This window comes from Pristis pectinata, chromosome 28, assembly GCF_009764475.1.
Source record: "Pristis pectinata isolate sPriPec2 chromosome 28, sPriPec2.1.pri, whole genome shotgun sequence".
Classification (NCBI taxonomy): domain Eukaryota; kingdom Metazoa; phylum Chordata; class Chondrichthyes; order Rhinopristiformes; family Pristidae; genus Pristis; species Pristis pectinata.
In genome coordinates, this window is record NC_067432.1 from 26,516,447 (window position 1) to 26,536,738 (window position 20,292).

Genomic DNA, 20,292 nt, shown 5'->3' on the forward strand with positions numbered 1-20,292 from the left:
AAATCAAGTCAAAATAAGAAAGAGTGAGAAGATTAAATTAAAGGTGAAAAAGCAAAAAGAAATGGGGAAGGCAGTTTAAACAAGTGACAGTAGCAGAAACTTGGCTCCCAAAGGGGCAAGACTGAGAACTAAATATTCCTGATATAGAGTATTCAGGAAGAAAGAAGAGGAGGAGGGAAGGCAGCATTGATTGAAGAGTGCTGGAAAGAGAGGATGTAGCAGTAGGGTCAGAATCTGTTTGATTAGAGTTAAGAAACAGTTGAGACAACATTGCACTGCTGGGTACATTCCACCTTTGGGAGATCTATAGAGGAGCAAATATGCAGGGAGATTACAGACAAGTGTAAACACTGTTGGGTAGATATAAAAGAGGACTTCAACCATCTCGTTGTGAACTGAAATAGTAATAGTGAAGAGAGGATGAAGAGTTTTCAAAATGAGTCCAGGGTAATTTTCTAAAGTTGTATGTTTCTAGGAAGAAAGGGAGGTATTGCTGGCTCTGGTTCCAAGGAATGAGGTGGGTCAAGTTTTGATAGGGAAACATTTAAGAGTTGGTGATCACAAGATCTAGTTTGGCAGTACAAAAGAAAAAGCAATCCAAAGTAAAAATAATTAACTGGAGGAAGGCCAGTTTCGGTGCAATGAGAGTAGATCTGGCCAAGGTAAATTGTAACAGAAGATTAACATGCATAACTGTAGCTCCATTCCGTCCTCCCAGTCCCCCTCCTGGCTCCTTTTCTTTGGCACTCCTATCTGTTCTCTGCTCTACTTCACTACTCCTCCAGCACTTGTTCTGTACAACTCCCAGTCACTGCATACTCCCTCCTCTCCCTCTGATATTTGCCGTTAGCTTTTCATTTGCTGCTGTCTCCCTTATCATGTAGTGTTCTTGCTTTGGAATGAATGGTATTAGAAAAGTAGCCTGGATGGATAAGCCTTGCAGTTAAACCTGTTTAATCCTTTCTGAAAAAAATCTTTAAAGAATTTACTTAACTATTTTAAGTCAAAATATTATAACTGTAATGGTTTCTCTAGATATGCATTATTTATATGATGGAGATTGGAGCTTGGTACTAAATAGTGCATTGAATCAATGTTATCATTCTCAACCTGTTATTGATACAGTTATATAGCGGAAACTGTTCACTCACTGAGTTTAACACTGCAGTCTGCAGTCTCATTTTACTTGTTCTTCTCTCTAATGGTTTATGGTTTTGGAAGGAAAAAGCTAAAATTGACAAATATCACTTTAATTATCAGTAGAATTATACCACTTTCAAAGTAGTATCATTATTTTTTAAAGTACATGATTTGGATATCATGAAACCAATAGAGTATGAAACGAAGAATAATTCATTTCAGTATGCCCATGCCAGATTTTTGCTTGAGTATCAATTTGAAATGTTAACTCTTTTTCTCTACTTATGGATGCTGCCTGACCTATTGAGAATATTATAATAAATTTAAGTTTTTATTTCAGACTTTCAGCACATGCAGTTTTTTTTAGGATAAATGTAATCCTGCTGCATTCTCTTACCCAAACTTCAAACTGGCTTTCATCAATTAATATCCTCAAATGTATTTATATTAGATAGGTGTAAAGGCATTGAACCAATACAACATATGGATAATTATAAATGTTAGTTAAATATTAATCCTAAAAAGACCAGCAAACCTACAAAATGAAGAAATGAGAAATGAATGTGGGGGACCTGATGTAATACTTGTGCATCATTAAGTGCTCCTCACTGTGGTAAATTATACTTCCTCATTTTGATGCTCTGTACCTAGTTAAAAAATTTTAAGAATATTTTTTCAGAACAAGATGATGTTAAGGAGTTTCTAGAGGATGGTTGTGATAATCTAGCTCTTTGTCCAGCATTCTTTGTGAGTTTGATCCAATGGTCAAGTTAAATGCCATATTTCAAAAAAAAGACATCTAAATTCCCAGAGAACAAAAATGAAAAGGACTATGCAAGATTTATTTGTGACCACAGAATCTCACAATGAAATACTTTTGAACTATGGTTGTTGTTGAAATTGGTATTGGTTTATTATTGTCACTTGTACTGAGGTACAGTGAAAAACTTGTCTTGCATATCATTTGTACAGATCAATTCGTTACACAGTGCAGATACATTGAGTTAGTACAGAATGTATTGAAGTAGTACAGGTTTAAAAAAAACAATAACAGAGTACAGAGTAAAGTGTCACAGCTACAGGAAAGTGCATTGCAGGTAGACAATAAGGTGCAAGGTCACAATAAGGTAGATTGTGAGGTCAAGAGTCCATCTCAATGTATAAGGGAATGTATAGTCTTATTACAGTGGGAAAGAAGCTGTCCTTGAGCCTGGTGGTATGTGCCCTCAGGTTCCTGTATCTTCTGCCTGATGGGAGAGGAGAGAAGAATGACCCCGGTGGTGGGGTCTTTGATTATGCTGGCTGCTTCACCAAGGCAGCAAGAGGTATAGACAGTCCATGGAGGGGAGGCTGGTTTTTGTCACACGCTGGGCTGTGTCCACAACTCTGTGCAGTTTCTTGTGGTCCTGGGCAGAGCAGTTGCCATACCAAGACATGATGCATCCAGATAGGATGCTTTCTATGGTGCATTGATAAAAGTTGGTGCATGTCAAAGAGGACATGTCAAATTTCTTTAGCCTCCTGAAGAAGTAGAGATATCAGTGAGCTTTCTTGGCTGTGGCGTCTACATGGTTGGACCAGGACAGGCTATCGGTGATGTTCATTCCCAGGAACTTGAAGCTCTCAATCCTCTCGACCGCAGCACCATTGATGTAGACAGGTGCATGTAAACCACCTTCTTTCCTGAAGTCAATGACCAGCTCTTTTGTTTTGCTGACATTGAGGGAAAGGTTGTTGTCATGACACCATGTCGCTAAGCTCTCTATCTCCTTCCTGTACTCCGACTCATCGTTATTTGATATACGGCCTACTACGGTGGTATCATCTGCAAACTTGTAGCTGGAGTTTGAGCTGCATCTGGCCACGCAGTCATGAGTATATAGGGAGTAGAGTAGAGGGCTAAGGACACAGCCTTGTGGGGCACCAGTGTTGAGAGTAATTGTGCTGGAGGTATTGCTGCCTATCCTCACTGATTGCGGTCTGTTGGTCAGAAAGTCAAGGATCCAGTTACAGAGGGAGGTGTTGAGTCTCGGGTCTCGGAGTTTGGTAATGAGTTTGCTTGGAATTGTAGTATTGAAGGCAGAGCTGTAGTCAATAAACAATAATCTAACGTAGGTGTCTTTACTGTCCAGATGCTCCAGAGCTGAGTGTACGGCCAGGGAGATGGTGTCCGCTGTAACCAGTTATGGCGGTAGATGAACTGCAGTGGGTCGAGGTTGTCTGGGAGGCTGGAGTGATGCGTGCCATGACCAGCGTCTCAAAGCACTTCATGATGGTGGATGTCAGAGCCACTGGTCGGTAGTCATTGAGGCATGTTACTTTGCTTTTCTTCGGTACTGGGATGATAGTGGCCTTAAAAGGTGGGAACCTGAGATTGAGTCAGGGAAAGGTTAATGTAGGTCACAAGTCAATTTATGCACAACAAGGTCCCACAAATAGCAGTGTGATAATGACTGGATAACTGAGAGGCATAGATAGGATATACTGTATATAAAGAGATTTTTCTTCCCCATGGCAGAGGTGTCTAAGATCAGAAGCCATAAATTCAACATGAGGAGTCAGATGTTTAAAAGGATCTGAGGAAGGATCTTTTCACCCAGTCAACCTGGAGTGCACTTCCTGAGAAGGTGGTGTTGGCTAGTAATCTCACAATTAAGAAGCATCTGGATGAGCATTTGAGTCACCTGAACATTGTAGGCTATGGACCAAGTGCTGATGAATGGGATTATTGTAGATAGGTACATGATGTTCAGTATGGAAATGGTGGGCCAAAGGGACTTGTGTCTCTCTGACTATAGAGGCTGTAAATCTGAAACAAAAACAGGAAATGCTAGAAATACTTAGTTGGTCAGGCAACATCCATGGAGATAGAAACAGAGTTAGTGTTTTAGGTTGAAACATAGATTCTGATGAAAGATCATCAGCCTGAAATGATAAATCTGGTGTAACCTGGTCTGCGGCAAATCCTGAATCACTTCTAGTCATTTGTCATTTCCTTTTAAGCGGAGCTGTTGACAGAACTTGATGAATTTGTTTTCCCACAGGTTCCTGCAGTCACTTCATTTCCATAGAGTTATGTAGCACAGAAATAGGCCCTTCAGCCCACAGTGGCTGTGCCAGCTATCATACTGATCCCAGTTACCTGCACTTGTCCCGTAGCCTTCAGTGGCATAGCATTTCAGGAGCTCCTCTGAATAATTATCAAATGTTGCAAGAGTTGCCAGATCCACCACCCCATTTGGCTGTGCATTCTGGATTTTGGGTGAGAAAGGTCCTTTAAGTCCCCTCTAAATCTCTTACCCCTCTCTAAAACCTATGCCCTCTGGTTGTGGTCACCTCCACTAAGGGGAAAGGTTTCTCATGATCTACCCTCCCCTTCATAATTTTGTATATCTCATTCAGGCTCCCCCCCCACCACCCCTTCACCCTCTTTCACTCCAAGGAAAACAAACCCAGCCTGTCCAGTCTCTGCTCACAGCTGAAGTACTCCACTCTGGTGAATTTCCTCTGTATCCTCTCCATTGTAATCACACCACTCCAGTAGTGTGGTGACAAGAACTGCACACAGTTCTCCAGTTGTGGCCTAACTAACTAACATTTTGTAATGAACAGAAAATGCTGTAAATATTTAGCAGGTCAGGCTGCATCTGTGGAAAACGAAAGAGATTTTAAAGTTTCAGGTCAATGACCCTTCATCAGAAGTGGGAAGGAGACAAAAGAAAAGCCTGTAAAGCTGCTGGGAGAGTGAGGAAGGGGAATGTCTCTGACGGGGGTAAAACCAGGGTGACCATGGGGATAAACTGTACACGGTTATCTGGTCAATGAGTGAATGGGAGCAGTTAGAGGGTGAAAACATCGACAAAAGAATGTAGGAGTGTAAGATGAAGAGTAGAATACATGCCCAGCCGGTCAGGCTGAGCTTGCCCTCCACTCCCAGAGGTTAGGTGACCACTTTGCGGAGCACCCACGCTCAGTTCACAAGGGCCACCCTGAGCTTCCCGTCACCTGTCACTTTAATTCCTCATCCCAGTCCCCCTCTGACCTATCAGTCTGTGGGCTCTTGTACTGTTACAATGATACCCAATACAAACTTGAACAGCACCTCATCTTCAGTCTGGGCACATTGCAGCATTCTGGACTCATTATTGAATTCCATAAGCTCAGGTAACTTAATTCCTCAGTCTGTATCAGTCATCCATCTGTAATATTAGCTCAGCTTTTTGGGTTTTCCCCCCCTTTCATTCACTTCTTCTCTGGGAGTGAAGGACATAGAGTCATAGAGCACTACAGCACAGAAACAGGCCTTTCAGCCCATCTAGTCCATGCATACCTGATCTCCCTAGTCCCATCTACCTTTACTCAGACCATATCCCTCCAAACCCCTCCCATCGTGTACCTATTCAAACCTCTCTTAAATGTTACAATTGAACCTGCATCTACCATTTTCTCTGGTGGCTCGTTCCACACTCACACCACCCTCTGAGTGAAGAAGTTCCCCATCAGATTCCCTTTTATATATTTCACTCTTCACCCTAAACCTGTGACGTCCAGTTCTAGTTGCACCCAACATGAGGGGAAAAACCCTGAATGCATTCACCCTATCTATACCCCTCATAATTTTGTATACCCTCATTCTCCTGCGCTCCCAGGGAATAAAGTCCTAACCTATTCAACCTTTCCCTTTAACTCAGGTACTCAAGTCCCAGCAACATCAGTGTAAATTTTCTCCACACTCTTTCAAGCTTATTGATATCTTTCCCGTAGGTAGGTGACCAGAACTGCACACAATATTCTAAATTCGGCCTCACCAACGTCTTGTACAACTTCAACATAACATCCCAACTCCTGTACTCAGTGCCCTGATTTATGAAGGTCAAAGTGCCAAATGCTCTCTTTATGACCCTATCTACCTGTGACGCCACTTTCAAGGAACTATGGATCTGTATTCCCAAGTCCCTTGGTTCTACCGCACACCTCAGAGCCCTACCATTCACTGTGTAAGTCTTACCCTGGTTTGTCCTCCCAAAATGCAACACCTCACACTTGTCTGCATTAAATTCCATTTGCCACTTTTTTTTAGCCCACTATCCCAGTTGGTCAAGATCACGCTGCAAACTTTGATAGCCTTCCTCACTGTCCACTACGCCCCCAATCTTGGTATCATCTGCAAATTTGCTGATCCAGTTTACCACATTATCATCTAAATCATTAGTATAGATGATAAACAACAATGGACTCAACACCGATCATCATTAGTCACAGGCCTCCAGTCACTACCACTCTCTGACTTCTCCCGCTGAGCCAATGTTGAATCCAATTGGCTACTTCATCCTGAATGCCAAGCAACTTAACCTTCTGGACCAGCCTCCCACGTGGGACTTTGTCAAAGGCCTTGCTAAAGTCCATGCAGACAACGTCCACCGCCTTTCCCTCATCGACCTTCTTGGTAACCTTCTTGAAGAACTCTAAGATTGGTTAGACGTGACCTACCATGCACAAAGCCATTTTGACTATCCCTAATCAGGCCCTGTCTATCCGAATACTTATATATCCTGCCCCTTAGAATAGCTTCCAATGATTTACCCATGATTGACGTCAGTCTCACCGGCCTATAATTTACCAGCTTATTCTTAGAGACTTTCCTGAACAACGGAACATTAGATATCGTCTAGTCCTCCGGCACCTCATCCACGGCTAAGCATGTTTTAAATATCTCTGCCAGGGCCCCTGCAATTTCTGCACTAGCCCCCCACAAGGTCCTTGGGGACACCTTGTCAGGCCGTGGGGATTTATCCACCTTCATTCGCCTCAAGACAGCCAGCACCTCCTCTTCCGTAATCTGGATACGGTTCATGACTTCATGACTCTCTTGCTTCAGTTCTATAGTCTCTGTCTGTCTTCAGAGTAAATATGGATTCAAAGAATTCACTTAAGATCTCCCCCATCTCTTTCGGCTCCATGCATAGATGACCGCGCTGATCTTCAAGAGGACCAATTTTGTGCCTTGCTACCCTTTTGCTCTTAATATAGCTATAGATACCCTTGGGATTCTCTTTCACCCTGTCTGCCAGAGCAACATTGTGTCCTCTTTTTGCCCTCCTGATTTCTCTCTAAAGTGTTCTCTTGCATTTCTTATACTCAAGCACCTCATTAGATCCTAACAGCTGTTAAGTGATATGTGCCACCTTCTTCCTCTTTACCTGGGCCTCAATATCCCTCTATAACCAAGGTTCCCTAAACATGTTAGCCTTGTCTTTTATTCTAACAGGAACATGTACTCTCAGTATTTCACTTTTGAAAGCCTTCCATTTACCAAGCATCTCTTTGCTGGAAAACAGCTGATTCCATTCCAGGCCTGCCAGATCCCTTCTGAAACCATCAAAATTGGCCTTGCTCCAATTTAGAATCTCAACCCAAGGACCAGTCCTATCCTTCTCAATTATCTTGAAATGATCACGAGATCCAGAGTGTTCCCCTACACACACTTCTGTCACCTGCCCTGTCTTGTTCCCTAAGAGGAGATCTAGTATCACACTCTCTCTAGTTGGGACCTCTACGTATTGATTGAGGAAACTTCCCTGAACACATTTGACAAACTCTATCCCATCCAATCCCTTTACAGTATGGGAGTCACAGTCAATATGTGGAAACCTCCTGGACATGTCCCCCTGCTCTGCATTTCACACTCCTACATTCTTTTGTCAATATTCTCGCTCTCTAACTGCTCCTATTCACTCAGTTGATTAGATAACCTTGTCTACAGCTTATACCCATGGTCACTCTAGTTTTACCCTGTCAAGAGACATTCCCCTCGCTCCACCCTTCCTCCAGCTTAACAACCTTCTTTTATCTACTTCCCAATTCTGCTGAAGCATCTTCGATCTGAACATTATCTCTGTTTCTCTTCCCACAGATTCCAGCATTTTCTTTTCTTACTTTAGATTTCCATTATCTGCATTTTTTTTTTATTAACATTTTATATAGGAGACAGAAGAGACTTCAGGAATCTGGAGGAACAAACAATCTGCTGGAGGAATTCAGTAGGTCGAGCAGCATCTGTAGGAGAAAAGGAATTGTTGACGTTTCTTTACCTCCTGCAGCTGCTCCTTGAGCTGCTGAGTTCCTCCAGCAGATTGTTGGTTGCTAACATTTTATATAGTTGCACTATAACCTCCGTACTCTTGTATTCTGCACTGCAGCTAATTTTGGCAAGTATCCCTTACCTTTAATGAAGCCAAGTCTTACAGGGCCACAGAGACATGGAGCACAGACACATTCCCTTCGGTCCACTGAGTCTGCACCGACCACCAAGCACCCATTTACTCTAATCCTACACTACTCTCATTTTACTCTCTCCACATTCCCGTCAACTTCACAAAGATTTAACTCTGCTATTACAATCACTTCCATACCAAGGGCAATTTACACTGCAGTGAATTAATTTACAATCCCACACATCTTTGGCACGTGAGAGAAAACTGGAGCACCCAGAGGAAATCCACACAGTCACATGGGGAATGTGCAAACTGCACACAGACAGCACCAGAGGTCAGGATTGAACCTACATCACAGGAGCTATGAGGCGGCGGCTTTATCAGCTACACAATTGTGCCTTCTGCACTGCTGCTTTGAGGGATCACTTGACATGAACACCAAGGTCCCTCTGTTCTTCAGTACTTCCTAGAGCCTACTATTCATTGTGTAAATGCAAAATTTATAGTTCTTCCTAAATGCATCACATTTATCAGGATTAAATTCCATCTGCCCTTCCATCTTACTAACTCATCAATTTCAATCTGTAGTTGAAGACTACCCTCCTCATTATCAACAACACTACCAATTTTCATATCATCTGCAAATTTGCCTCCAATATTCACATCCAGAATATTAATGTATATAACAAACAGCAAAGGCCCCAGCGCTGATCCCTGTGGTACACCACTGTCACAGGTTTCCAATCACAAAAAAAAACCCTTGCCCACCACTCTTTGCCTCCTATCACCAAGCCAATTTCAGATTCAATTTGCCATATTGCCCAGAATACCCACAGGCTTGACCTTTTGGGCCAGTCTCCCATGTAGGACCTTGCCAAAGGCCTTACTAAAATACATGTAAACTACAAGAAGCACACTACCCTCATCAATAGATCATGTCATATATGTGAAAAATTCAATCAAATTAGTCAGACAGGATCTCCCCTTAATAAAGCCATATTGACTACCATCAATTAATCCACATCACTCCGAGTGTGGATTAATTCCATCCCTCCGAATTTTCTCTATAATTTTACCAGCACTTATATTAGACTCACTGTCTTGTTCCTGCTGCTCTTCTTGAATAAAGGTTACACATTTGATGTCCTTCAGACATCTGGTACCTCTTCCATGGCCAGAAATTAGAAAATTTGTGACAGAATGCCAGCAATCTCCTCCCATGCCTTCCCTAGCAACCTTGGATACATCTGGAAGTCCCATTTCTGGGACTGCACACAATGTACAATACTAGTTTAAACTTTGTACCTATGGGAAATGGTCAGATTGAAAATTTCTTGAGAATCAGAAAAGTTCATTATAACAGTTCAGCAAATCCCAGAGCTAGCCAGACCGTAAAACTCGGTCTTCCTCTTTCTCAATTGCTCTTTTCCTTCTGCAATTCTCTTTCCTCCGAGTCCCTCCCACCTTAGGCCCCTACACCACTGCAAACACTCTCTGTTAATATCTACAGTGTTTCATGCACACCAGATCTTCCAATATGCAAGTTTCTCCAGCCACATCTCCTAACTTCACATTCCCATCACACTGTTTACTGCCCTAAGGCAATGATATGAGTTCCCTGGTCCTGAATGATGATTGCGGCATCTGCCAATTTAGCAGGATTGAAAACTAAAATAGCGCTAGATCATTTAGAATGGTTTTTTTGACCTAGTGCAGCAGATTTCGACCTGGGGCCAACTAACCACTCAATGATTGCATCACTTGGGGCATTTTTAACCCCTCTTCATCCTATGCTGAGCATCTTGGGCGGAACAAATCCTAAATTTGGTCCAAAGTGTTGCATTCTGATTCTTCACTAACTCACAATTTCACATAAGCCAGGAAGAGGACAGCAAAGGCTCACCATTGAGCATGTTCAAGGCTGATATCAATGGATTTTTGGGGTTCCAAGGGGATCTAGATATGAGGAGACAGCAGAAAAATGGATGAGGTGGAGGAATGGCCATGATTTTATTGAATGGTGGATCAGGCTTGAGTAGCTATTTGGTCTATTCCAGGGTCTTCTGCTTTTTTCCTAATAGAATTATAGAGATAGAGGTTCTGCTTGAGCTCTTTGACTGGTGAGTCATATTTTCAGACATTTAGGTACCTTCCCTGCCCCTCCCAAGAGAAAGTAGATCCCACAGCCATATAGAGATATTGATTCTCCCAAAAAAAGACATTGGTATAATCCCCATAACTTTTTGTTAGATATTTGTCTTACCTTTGAAAGGTCCCGATGGATTCTGCTTCCACCTGTTCTTTTCAGAAACCTTTGATAATGTATTTAGATTTAAAGCCATTTATCCATGTTTGCTGATATCAGAAGGCAACAGCAAGCTGCAAATGGCATTGATGGATGAATTAGTTTTATTTTAAAATAACATAAATCTAGGTACCAAGCGGGCAGAAATGGGCTTCATGTACAAATTAATACAGCCTTCTTGAACCGCTGCAGTCCTTGAGGTGTGGGTGTGTCCACAGTGCTGTTCAGGAGAGAGTTCCAGGATTTTGCCCCAGAAACACTAAAGGAACAGCCATGTATTTCCAAAACTGGATGGTGTGTGGCTTGGAGGGCAACTTCCGGGGGTGGTATTCCCATGGTTTTGCTGCCCTTGTCCTTCTAGCTGGTAGAGGTGGTGGGTTTGGAAGGTGCTGCTAAGGAGTCTTAGTGAGTTGCTGCGGAGCATCCTGTAGATGGTACAAACTGCTGCTACTGTGTGTCAGTGGTGGAGTGAGTGAATGGTTGTGGATAGGGTGCCTATCAAGTGGGCTGCTATGTCCTGGGTGGTGTCTAGCTTCTTGAGTGTTGTTGTATTGACTATTCTTAGGTAGAATATTCTCCATTTGTGTCCACATGCAGGAAAGTGGAGAATATTCCATCACACTCCTGACTTGAGTCTTGTAGAGTGCAAACAAACCCTGATAAAATGGACTCTTGACCTCACAATCTATCTCGTTATAACCTTGCACCTTATTGTCTACCTGCACTGCACTTTCTCTGTAGCTGTGACACTTTACTCTGCATTCTGTATTGTTTTACCTTGTACTACCTCAATGCACTGTGTAATGAATTGATCTGTGTGAACGGTATGCAAGACAAGTTTTTCACTGTACCTCCGTACAAGTGACAATAATAATAAACCAATAACCAATGATAAAGTCAGCTCTGCCCTTCAATATATTCACACAGATGTTCCACCTAAACTTTTTCATCCTACTCCTGTACATTTGATTTTATTATCCAAAACCTGGACTGAAAGAGTTCAGTAATGAGGACAGGTTGCATAGACCTTGTATTACAGTCACTGTGAAAAATGAAAGAGTGATCTAAGTGTTTAATGAGTAAAGGACTTGATAGGGTAGATAGAAACTATTTCCTCCATAGGAGATTCTAAAATACAGGAGGCTAATCATAAAATCAGACCCAGGACATTGAAGGTTAACTCAAATTAATTCTAATTTTTATTCATCTATTTGGATGCAGATATCACCGGCATGCCCAGCATTTATTGCCCATCCCTAAATGCCGAGAAAGTGGTGGTGAGCTGCCTTTCCTGGGAACCAATTTAACACACAGGCACTGGTCATTTTTAACAGGATACCGATGGTTGATATCAGGAGAAATGTTTTTATAAAGGCCAGTGGAAAAACACCTGCCAAAACCTCTTGTGACTGGAAATAAACTGAAAATTTGGAAACTGAGGTTGATAAGATTTTTATGTTAGAGTAATCAGGGTTACTAAGCTACACCAGATAAATGGAGCTAAAATGAGTCACAGTTTGAAAGGGTGACAAGGCTGAATGTAATACCTGTTTTAAGCAACGCATAGAGACACGAGACTGCAGAAGGGTTTCGACACGAAACATCGACAGTCCATTTCCTTCCATAGATGCTGTCTGACCCGCTGAGTTCCTTTTTGTGTGCTGCTAAAGAAACACATAGGATAGCTGATCTTATACCTTACTGCCATTTTTCTGCATTCTGCCCATACCCCTTGATTTCCTTAATATGCAGAAATGTATTAAGTTCTGTTTTAAATTAATTCAATGACTGAGTCTCCAGGTAAAGAATTCCTAAGCTTCATCACCCTCTGAGTGAAGGAATATTTCCACAGTTCTATCCTAAATGGCCTACACCTTATTCTCAAACTATGTCTCCTGGTCCTGGACTGCTCAGATGGGGAAACATTCAGCATCTAGCCTGTAAAGTCCTTTAAGAGTCTTATAAATTTTGATAAGATTTCCTCTCATTCTTCTAAATTCTAGAAAGTACAGTTATCGTATACACAACCTTTCCTCATTCAGCAAACCTGCCATCCCTGGAAGCAGTCAAGTGAATCTTCACTGCACTCCCTCTGTGGCACATGCAGTCTTTCCTAAGGGACCAGCACATTACACATAACTTCACGAGCAGTCTCACCAAGGCCCATACAAGTTGCAAAAAGACTTGCTTATTCCTGTAATCCATCCCTCTCCTAATAAAGGCTAACATATTGTTTGCCCTGCTAATTGCTTGGGGCATCTGCATGTTGGCCTTCAGTGAGTTGTGTAAAAGCACATCTAGGTCTCTTTGAACAAAAACACTACCAATCCCTCACCATGTAACAAATACTCTGCTTTTCTGTTATTTCCACCAAAGTGAATAACCTCATATTTTTCTACATCTGCCAAGTTTTTGTTCATTCACTCAGCTTATCATATCCACTTGAAATCTCTTTACATCCTCCTCTGTAGTCACAGTTGCATCTAGTTTAGTATCATTACCGAACTTGGAAATGTAATAAATTGTTCCATTAGCTGGAGCTCAAGCACTGATGCCTGCTGTTTCCCGTTTGTCACAGCCTGCCAATTGCGAATTTATTCCCACTCTGCTTTATGTTCAATAGCCGCGTGTCAGTTTACAACCTCAATTCCATCTGCTGTAACTTTGTTAACCAATCTTCTGCATAGAACTTTATCAAAAGCCTACTGAAAATCCAAATATGCACATTGTCAGAATCAGGTTTATTATCACTGACATATGTCATGAAATTTGTTGTTTTGCGGCCGCAGTACAGTGCAAGACATAAAAAAATTACTATAAGTTACCAATAAGTAAATAAATAGGTAGGTAGATAGTGCAGAAGAGGAATTACAAGATAGAGTTCATGGGTTCGTGGACCGTTCAGAAGTCTGATGGCAGAGGGGAAGAAGCTGTTCCTGAAATGTTGAGTGTGAGTCTTTAGGCTCCTGTAACTCCTCTCTGATGGTAGTAATGAGAAGAGGGCATGTCCCAGATGGTGAGGGTGCTTAATGATGGATGCTGCCTCTTGAAGATGTCCTTGATGGTGGGGAGGGTTGTGCCCTTGATGGAGCTGGCTGAGTCTATGACCCTCTGCAGCCTTTTTCGATCCTGTACGTTGGAGCCTCTATACCAGGCGGTGATGCAACCAGTCAGAATTCTGTCCACTGTACATCCATAGAAATTTGCAAGAGTCTTTGGAGACATACCAAATCTCCTCAAACTCTTAATGAAGTTGAGCCGCTGGCATGCCTTTGTGATTACATTGATGTGTTGGGCCCAGGATAGATCCTCTGAGATGTTGACTCCCAGGAATTTGAAGCTGCTTACCCTTTCCACCACTGACCCCTCAATGAGGACTGGTGTGTGTTCTCCCAACTTCCCTTTCCTGAAGTTCACAATCAATTCCTTGGTCTTGCTGACGTTGATTGAAAGGTGGTGGTTGTTGTGACGCCACACAACCAGCCGATCTATCTCACTCCTGTATGCCTTCTCGTTGCCATCTGAGATTCTGCCAACAACAATTGTTGGCTCTCCCTTACCTATTCTAATAATCACATCCTCAAAAAGCCCAGTCAACTTAGTCAAACACAATTTAACTTTCACTTCTATCCAGTCTCACATTATACAATCTTTTCTCTGAGATGCCCTCCAGGGTATGTGTACCATGAAGCTGAATATTAAACTAACTAAATGTCAATTACAGGCTGAACAAATGTGAAAACTGTGCAATTGCAAGTTAGGTCCTGTAGTTTATTTTCACCTAGGTGGTGGATTTTCCATTGCTGGAAACCACATAAACAAATGAGAAAGAACTTGGGCATCTATAGTGCCTTTCATGTTTCTGAGCTTTGCCAGAGTGCTTTGTGTTTACTGGAATGTAGCCACCATTGTACTGTAAGCAAAATCAACAGCCAGTGTGTATACAACAACTTCCAGGTTCTGCTGAGAAATGAATTTTGATCAGGAAATAATAATAAATCTTCTGAAAATGCAGTGCAGCTATGATTTCTAAGTTATTCTTAAAGAGGAAGTTTAGTCCAACATTCTCGTATTCTCTTCTGGCTTTTCTTTTATGACAAATTGAGAGGCCATTTACCCCATCAAGGCTATGTCAGCTCTCAGATCAATCCCATTCCCTCATTTCCTTGAAACCTATTTATGAGAATAAATTACTATTAACAGCCCCCCTGATTTTCCCACCCACTTACAATAGGGGCAATTAACATTTGCCAATTAACCATCCAATTTGTGCATCTTTGGGGTGTGGGAAGAAACTGGAGCAGCTGGGGAATGCCTGCATGGGCACAAGGAGAACATGTAGACTCCACAGCACCAGATATCAGAACTGAACCTGGACTGCTGGACCTGTGAGGCAGCTTTATGACCTACAGCATCATTAGGCATCAAAATGTTTGATACATTTGGGTAAAATGTCTTTGTGTGCCAACCTTAAATACCTTAACTACACAAAAATAGCATTAGGGAAATTACTATTTGTAGCGGTTGCTACCGCGGAATAAAACAAGACTCTACTCGGAGGATTGCCAAACAGAACTGGTTTATTTTCCCGCCTTGCGCGGGCCCTTTAAGGGAGAATGTTCCCGCCCAAAACAACCGGTAATGACGTAAGTCCTACGTCATCAGGACTTTCCCGCGCGCGGGTTCTCCCCGTCGCTCGGAAAGACGAGGCCCGCCGCCATCTTGGGCCTCGTCGCTCCGACGCCACACGACCCGACTGCTGAGCCGGTTCGCCCGACTAGACAGTGAGTCGCCACACAACCCCCCCCAGAACCGGCGATACAGTCCCCAAGGTCCGTGGGCTGTGCCAGCTGCCGCTTAGGGGGGCGGCCTCTACGTCGCGGCGTGGCAACCTCGACAGGCTGTTGCAGATCCAAATGGGCCGGTTTGAGGCGGTCCGCCGTGAAAACCTGTTCCCTGCCTCCAATGTCCAAAATAAAAGTGGATCCGTTATTGCGTATGACCCGGAACGGTCCCTCATATGGTCGTTGCAATGGTGCCCGAGGTGTGCCCCTGCGAACAAAAACAAACTTACAGTCCCGTAGTTCCTTGGGCTGGCAGGATGGGGCTTGACCGTGCCGTGAGGTGGGAATCAGGGCCAAGTCGCCAAGCTTCTCGCGCAGTCTTTGTAGGACTGCTGGGGGTTGTTCCCCTTGGTCCCGAAGGGCAGGTATGAAATCCCCGGGGACAACTAGTGGCGCCCCGTATACAAGCTCAGCTGACGAAGTGCGGAGGTCTTCTTTGGGGGCAGTGCGTATGCCGAGCAGGACCCAAGGCAGCTCGTCAACCCAGTTAGGACCCTTCAGGCGGGCCATCAAGGCCGATTTCAGATGGCGGTGAAAACGTTCCACCAACCCATTTGATTGAGGATGGTAGGCCGTGGTGGTGTGCAGCTGCATCCCTAGCAGGTTCGCTAATGCAGCCCAGAGACTGGAAGTGAATTGGGTGCCTCTGTCTGAAGTGATGTGGGCCGGAACGCCAAAACGTGAGACCCAAGTTGTGAGCAGCGCCCGGGCGCAGGAATCAGTGGTGATGTCAGTCAGGGGGGTTGCCTCAGGCCACCTCGTGAACCGGTCCACGATGGTAAGGAGGTACCGGGCTCCTCTTGAAACCGGCAGAGGGCCCACGAGGTCGACGTGTATGTGGTCGAACCTCCTACGGGTAGGCCGAACTGCTGTGGTGGGACCTTGGTGTGTCGCTGGATTTTTGACGTCTGGCAGTGCAGACAAGTCCTGGCCCACTCACTGACCTGTTTGCGCAGGCCATGCCAGACAAACTTGCTGGCGACCAGTCGGACAGTAGATCTGATGGACGGGTGCGCCAACCCATGTACCGAGTCAAAAACGCGTCTCCGCCAGGCTGCAGGGACTATAGGGCGGGGCTGACCAGTCGCAACGTCGCAAAGTAGGGTCCACTGACCTGGACCAACCAAGAAATCTCGGAGCTGCAGACCCGAGACTGAGGTTCTGTAGCTGGGCAGTTCGTCGTCGGCTTGCTGTGCGTCAGCTAGGGCCGTGTAGTCGACACCCAAGGATAGGTTGTGGATGGTTGGTCTGGAAAGTGCATCAGCAATGACATTATCCTTTCCGGAGACATGTTGGATGTCAGTTGTGAACTTGGAAATGTAGGATAAATGTCTCTGCTGACGAGCTGACCAGGGATCGGAGACTTTGGAGAAGGCAAAGGACAGAGGCTTATGATCGGTGAAAGCGGTGAAAGGCCTGCCTTCTAGAAAGTATCGGAAATGCCAGACCGCCAGATACAGCGCTAGAAGTTCCCGATCAAAAGCGCTGTACTTCAGTTCGGGCGGTCTAAGGTGCTTGCTGAAAAATGCCAAGGGTTGCCAGTGGCCTTCGAGTAGCTGTTCCAGTACCCCAACCACCGCAGTGTTGGACGCGTCTACCGTGAGGGCAGTCGGGACGTCAGTCCTGGGGTGTACCAGCATCGTGGCATCTGCCAGGGCGTCTTTGGCCTTAACGAAAGCAGCCACAGCCTCATCAGTCCAGGTGATGTCCTTGCCCTTACCAGCCAGCAGCGAGAACAGAGGGCGCATGATACGGGCTGCCGCAGGGATGAAACGATGGTAAAAGTTGACCATCCCAAGGAATTCCTGTAGGCCTTTGACTGTGTCAGGGCGGGCAAAATGGCGGATAGCATCCACCTTGACGGGTAGGGGTGTTGCCCCGTCGCTGGTGATTTTGTGGCCGAGGAAATCGATAGAGTCAAGTCCGAATTGGCACTTGGACGGGTTGATCGTGAGGCCGAAATCGCAGAGGCGGGAATACAGCTGGCGGAGGTGGGAAAGGTGTTCCTGGCGGTTATGGCTGGCGATCAGTATGTCGTCCAAGTAAATGAACACGAAGTCCAGGTCTCGGCCTACCGCGTCCATCAGCCGCTGGAAGGTCTGCGCGGCGTTCTTAAGGCCGAACGGCATCCGAAGGAATTCGAACAGGCCGAATGGGGTGATAATCTCAGTTTTGGGGACGTCATCCGGATGGACCGGGATTTGGTGGTATCCCCTAACGAGGTCCACTTTGGAAAAGATGCGGGCCCCATGTAAGTTCGCTGCGAAGTCCTGGATGTGAGGGATGGGATAGCGGTCCGGGGTGGTGGCGTCATTCAGCCTGCGGTAGTCGCCGCAGGGCCTCCACCCTCCGGTGGCTTTGGGGACCATGTGCAGGGGGGAGGCCCAGGGGCTGTCTGACCTGCGAACAATCCCCAGCTCCTCCATGTGACGGAACTCTTCCTTCGCCAGGCGGAGCTTGTCTGGAGGTAATCGTCGTGCTCGGGCATGAAGGGGTGGCCCTGTGGTAATGATGTGGTGTCGTACCCTGTGTGTGGGCCTAGAGTTTGTAAACGAAGGTGCCAAAATCGATGGGAATTCGGCTAGGAGCTTGGCGAAATCGTCGCCAGAAAGGGAAATGGAGTCCAGGCGCGGGGCTGGTGGGCTGATTTCTCCCAGGGGATAGGTCCGGAGAGTGCTAGAGTGGACTAACCGCTTCCTTCGCGGGTCGACTAACAGGTTGTGGGCCCGAAGGAAATCGGCTCCTAGGAGTGGTCGGGCGACGGTGGCAAGGGTAAAGGTCCAGGTAAAACGGCTGCCGCCAAAGTGTAATTGAAGCGTACGGGTGCCGAAAGACCGTATCGTTGTACCATTGGCGGCATTGAGTAGAGGACCTGGTGGCCTGTCACGAGTGTCGCGGCCTGTCGGGGGCAAAATACTGACCTCTGCTCCAGTATCAACGAGGAAACACTGTCCAGATTTCTTGTCCTGAATGAATAGGAGGCTCTGTCGGCGGCCAGCCGCCGTAGCCATCAGCGGCAGCTGGCCCTGGTGTTTCCCTGAAACTTGCAGGGTGGGCGGCATCGACGGGCCTCCACACCCCACCTCTGATGGTAGAAGCACAGCTGGTCACCCGTGTCGTCGTCTGCATTTCTGGGGCGTGGTTGCTTGGTTGCTGGGGCCGGGCGAGGCGGGCGTTGGGCTCGCGGCCTGGTGATTTGACTGACGGACGAGCCGCTCTCGCGCTTGGTCCTCCACAGGACATCTGCCCGGGCGGCCACCTCACGGGGGTTGCTGAAGTTGGCATTAGCTAACAACAAGCGGATGTCATCGGGGAGCTGTTCGAGGAAGGCCTGTTCGAACATCAGGCATGGCTTGTGTCCCTCGGCCAATGCCAGCATCTCATTCATTAGGGCGGATGGGGATCTGTCCCCCAGGCCACCCAGATGAAGCAGGCGTGCAGCGCGCTCACGACGGGAGAGGCCGAAGGTCCAAATCAAAAGGTCTTTGAAAGCCGGGTACTTATCTTCCTCCGGAGGCGACTGGATGAAGTCTCCAACCTGGGCGGCTGTCTCCTGGTCCAGAGAGCTAACCACATGGTAGTACTTCGTGGAGTCGGAGGTGATCTGCCGAAGGTGGAATTGCGCTTCGGCCTGGTCAAACCAGACGCTGGGCCAAAGTGTCCAAAAGGTGGGCAGCTTGAGGGCCACTGCGTTGGCTGCTGCGCTGTCGTTCATTTCGCGGGTCCAAAAGCCGTTTGGACCGTTGGGGTCACCAATGTAGCGGTTGCTACCGCGGAATAAAACAAGACTCTACTCGGAGGATTGCCAAACAGAACTGGTTTATTTTCCCGCCTTGCGCGGGCCCTTTAAGGGAGAATGTTCCCGCCCAAAACAACCGGTAATGACGTAAGTCCTACGTCATCAGGACTTTCCCGCGCGCGGGTTCTCCCCGTCGCTCAGAAAGACGAGGCCCGCCGCCATCTTGGGCCTCGTCACTCCAACGCCGCGCGACCCGACTGCCGAGCTGGTTCGCCCGACTAGACGGTGAGTCGCCACATATTTATATTTTAATTACTGATCGCTGCCTTGGAAATGAAGCCTCTAAGTTAATCTATTCTACTTTCATAGAGTCAGACATAGAGTCACACAGTATGGAAACAGGCCCTTGGGCCACTAAGTCTGCGCCAACCATCAAGCACCCATTTACACTAATCACTGCGTCAGGAATAGTAGGAATCATTATTAGATAAGTGGAGAGTAAGTTAAGGAAGGTAGGGGCAGGAGTGAATGGAATTGTCAACAATTTGCATAAAGTTTAAATAAGTCAATTTCTCCTTTTTAGGTGAAAGACGTCATTGGCTACAGGACCCTGGGGCACTGTTTCTTCACTGAAGATGGTCCTGAGGAACGAAACACATTTGATCACTGCCTCGGTCTGTTAGTCAAGGCAGGGACTCTGCTACCGTCAGATCGTAACAGCAAAATGTGCAGGACGATAACAGATGGGGTGTACCCAGGCTACATTCCCAGACCCCGACAGGACTGCAAGTAAGCCATTTGACAGTTTCCTGTTTTTTGAGAGGGATTAATAGGGATGCTTGCATGATTCTGTACAGCCAGATGAAACTGTATGGTTGGAGGAGATCAGAATAGTTACCATATTTCTTTACAACATAAAAGGAAGACATTTCAGCCATTCGAGTACAAGCTGGCACACAGAGAAATCCCATTTCCCCCATTAATTTTTCTTCTAACCCATTCTCCCTGCATTCCCATCAATTGCCCCCAGATTACACCTACCAGGGGCAA

The 20,292-nt window shown here is 45.6% G+C and overlaps 1 protein-coding gene across 1 annotated transcript in view; it reads left to right on the top strand.

Annotated features, from left to right (window-relative positions):
* cemip (cell migration inducing hyaluronidase 1) overlaps positions 1-20,292 on the top strand; it is a 220,155-nt gene that overhangs the window by 157,001 nt on the left and 42,862 nt on the right. Inside the window, 1 exon segment of the mRNA XM_052040346.1 lies at positions 19,826-20,031. Coding sequence (XP_051896306.1) covers positions 19,826-20,031 — 206 coding nt within the window.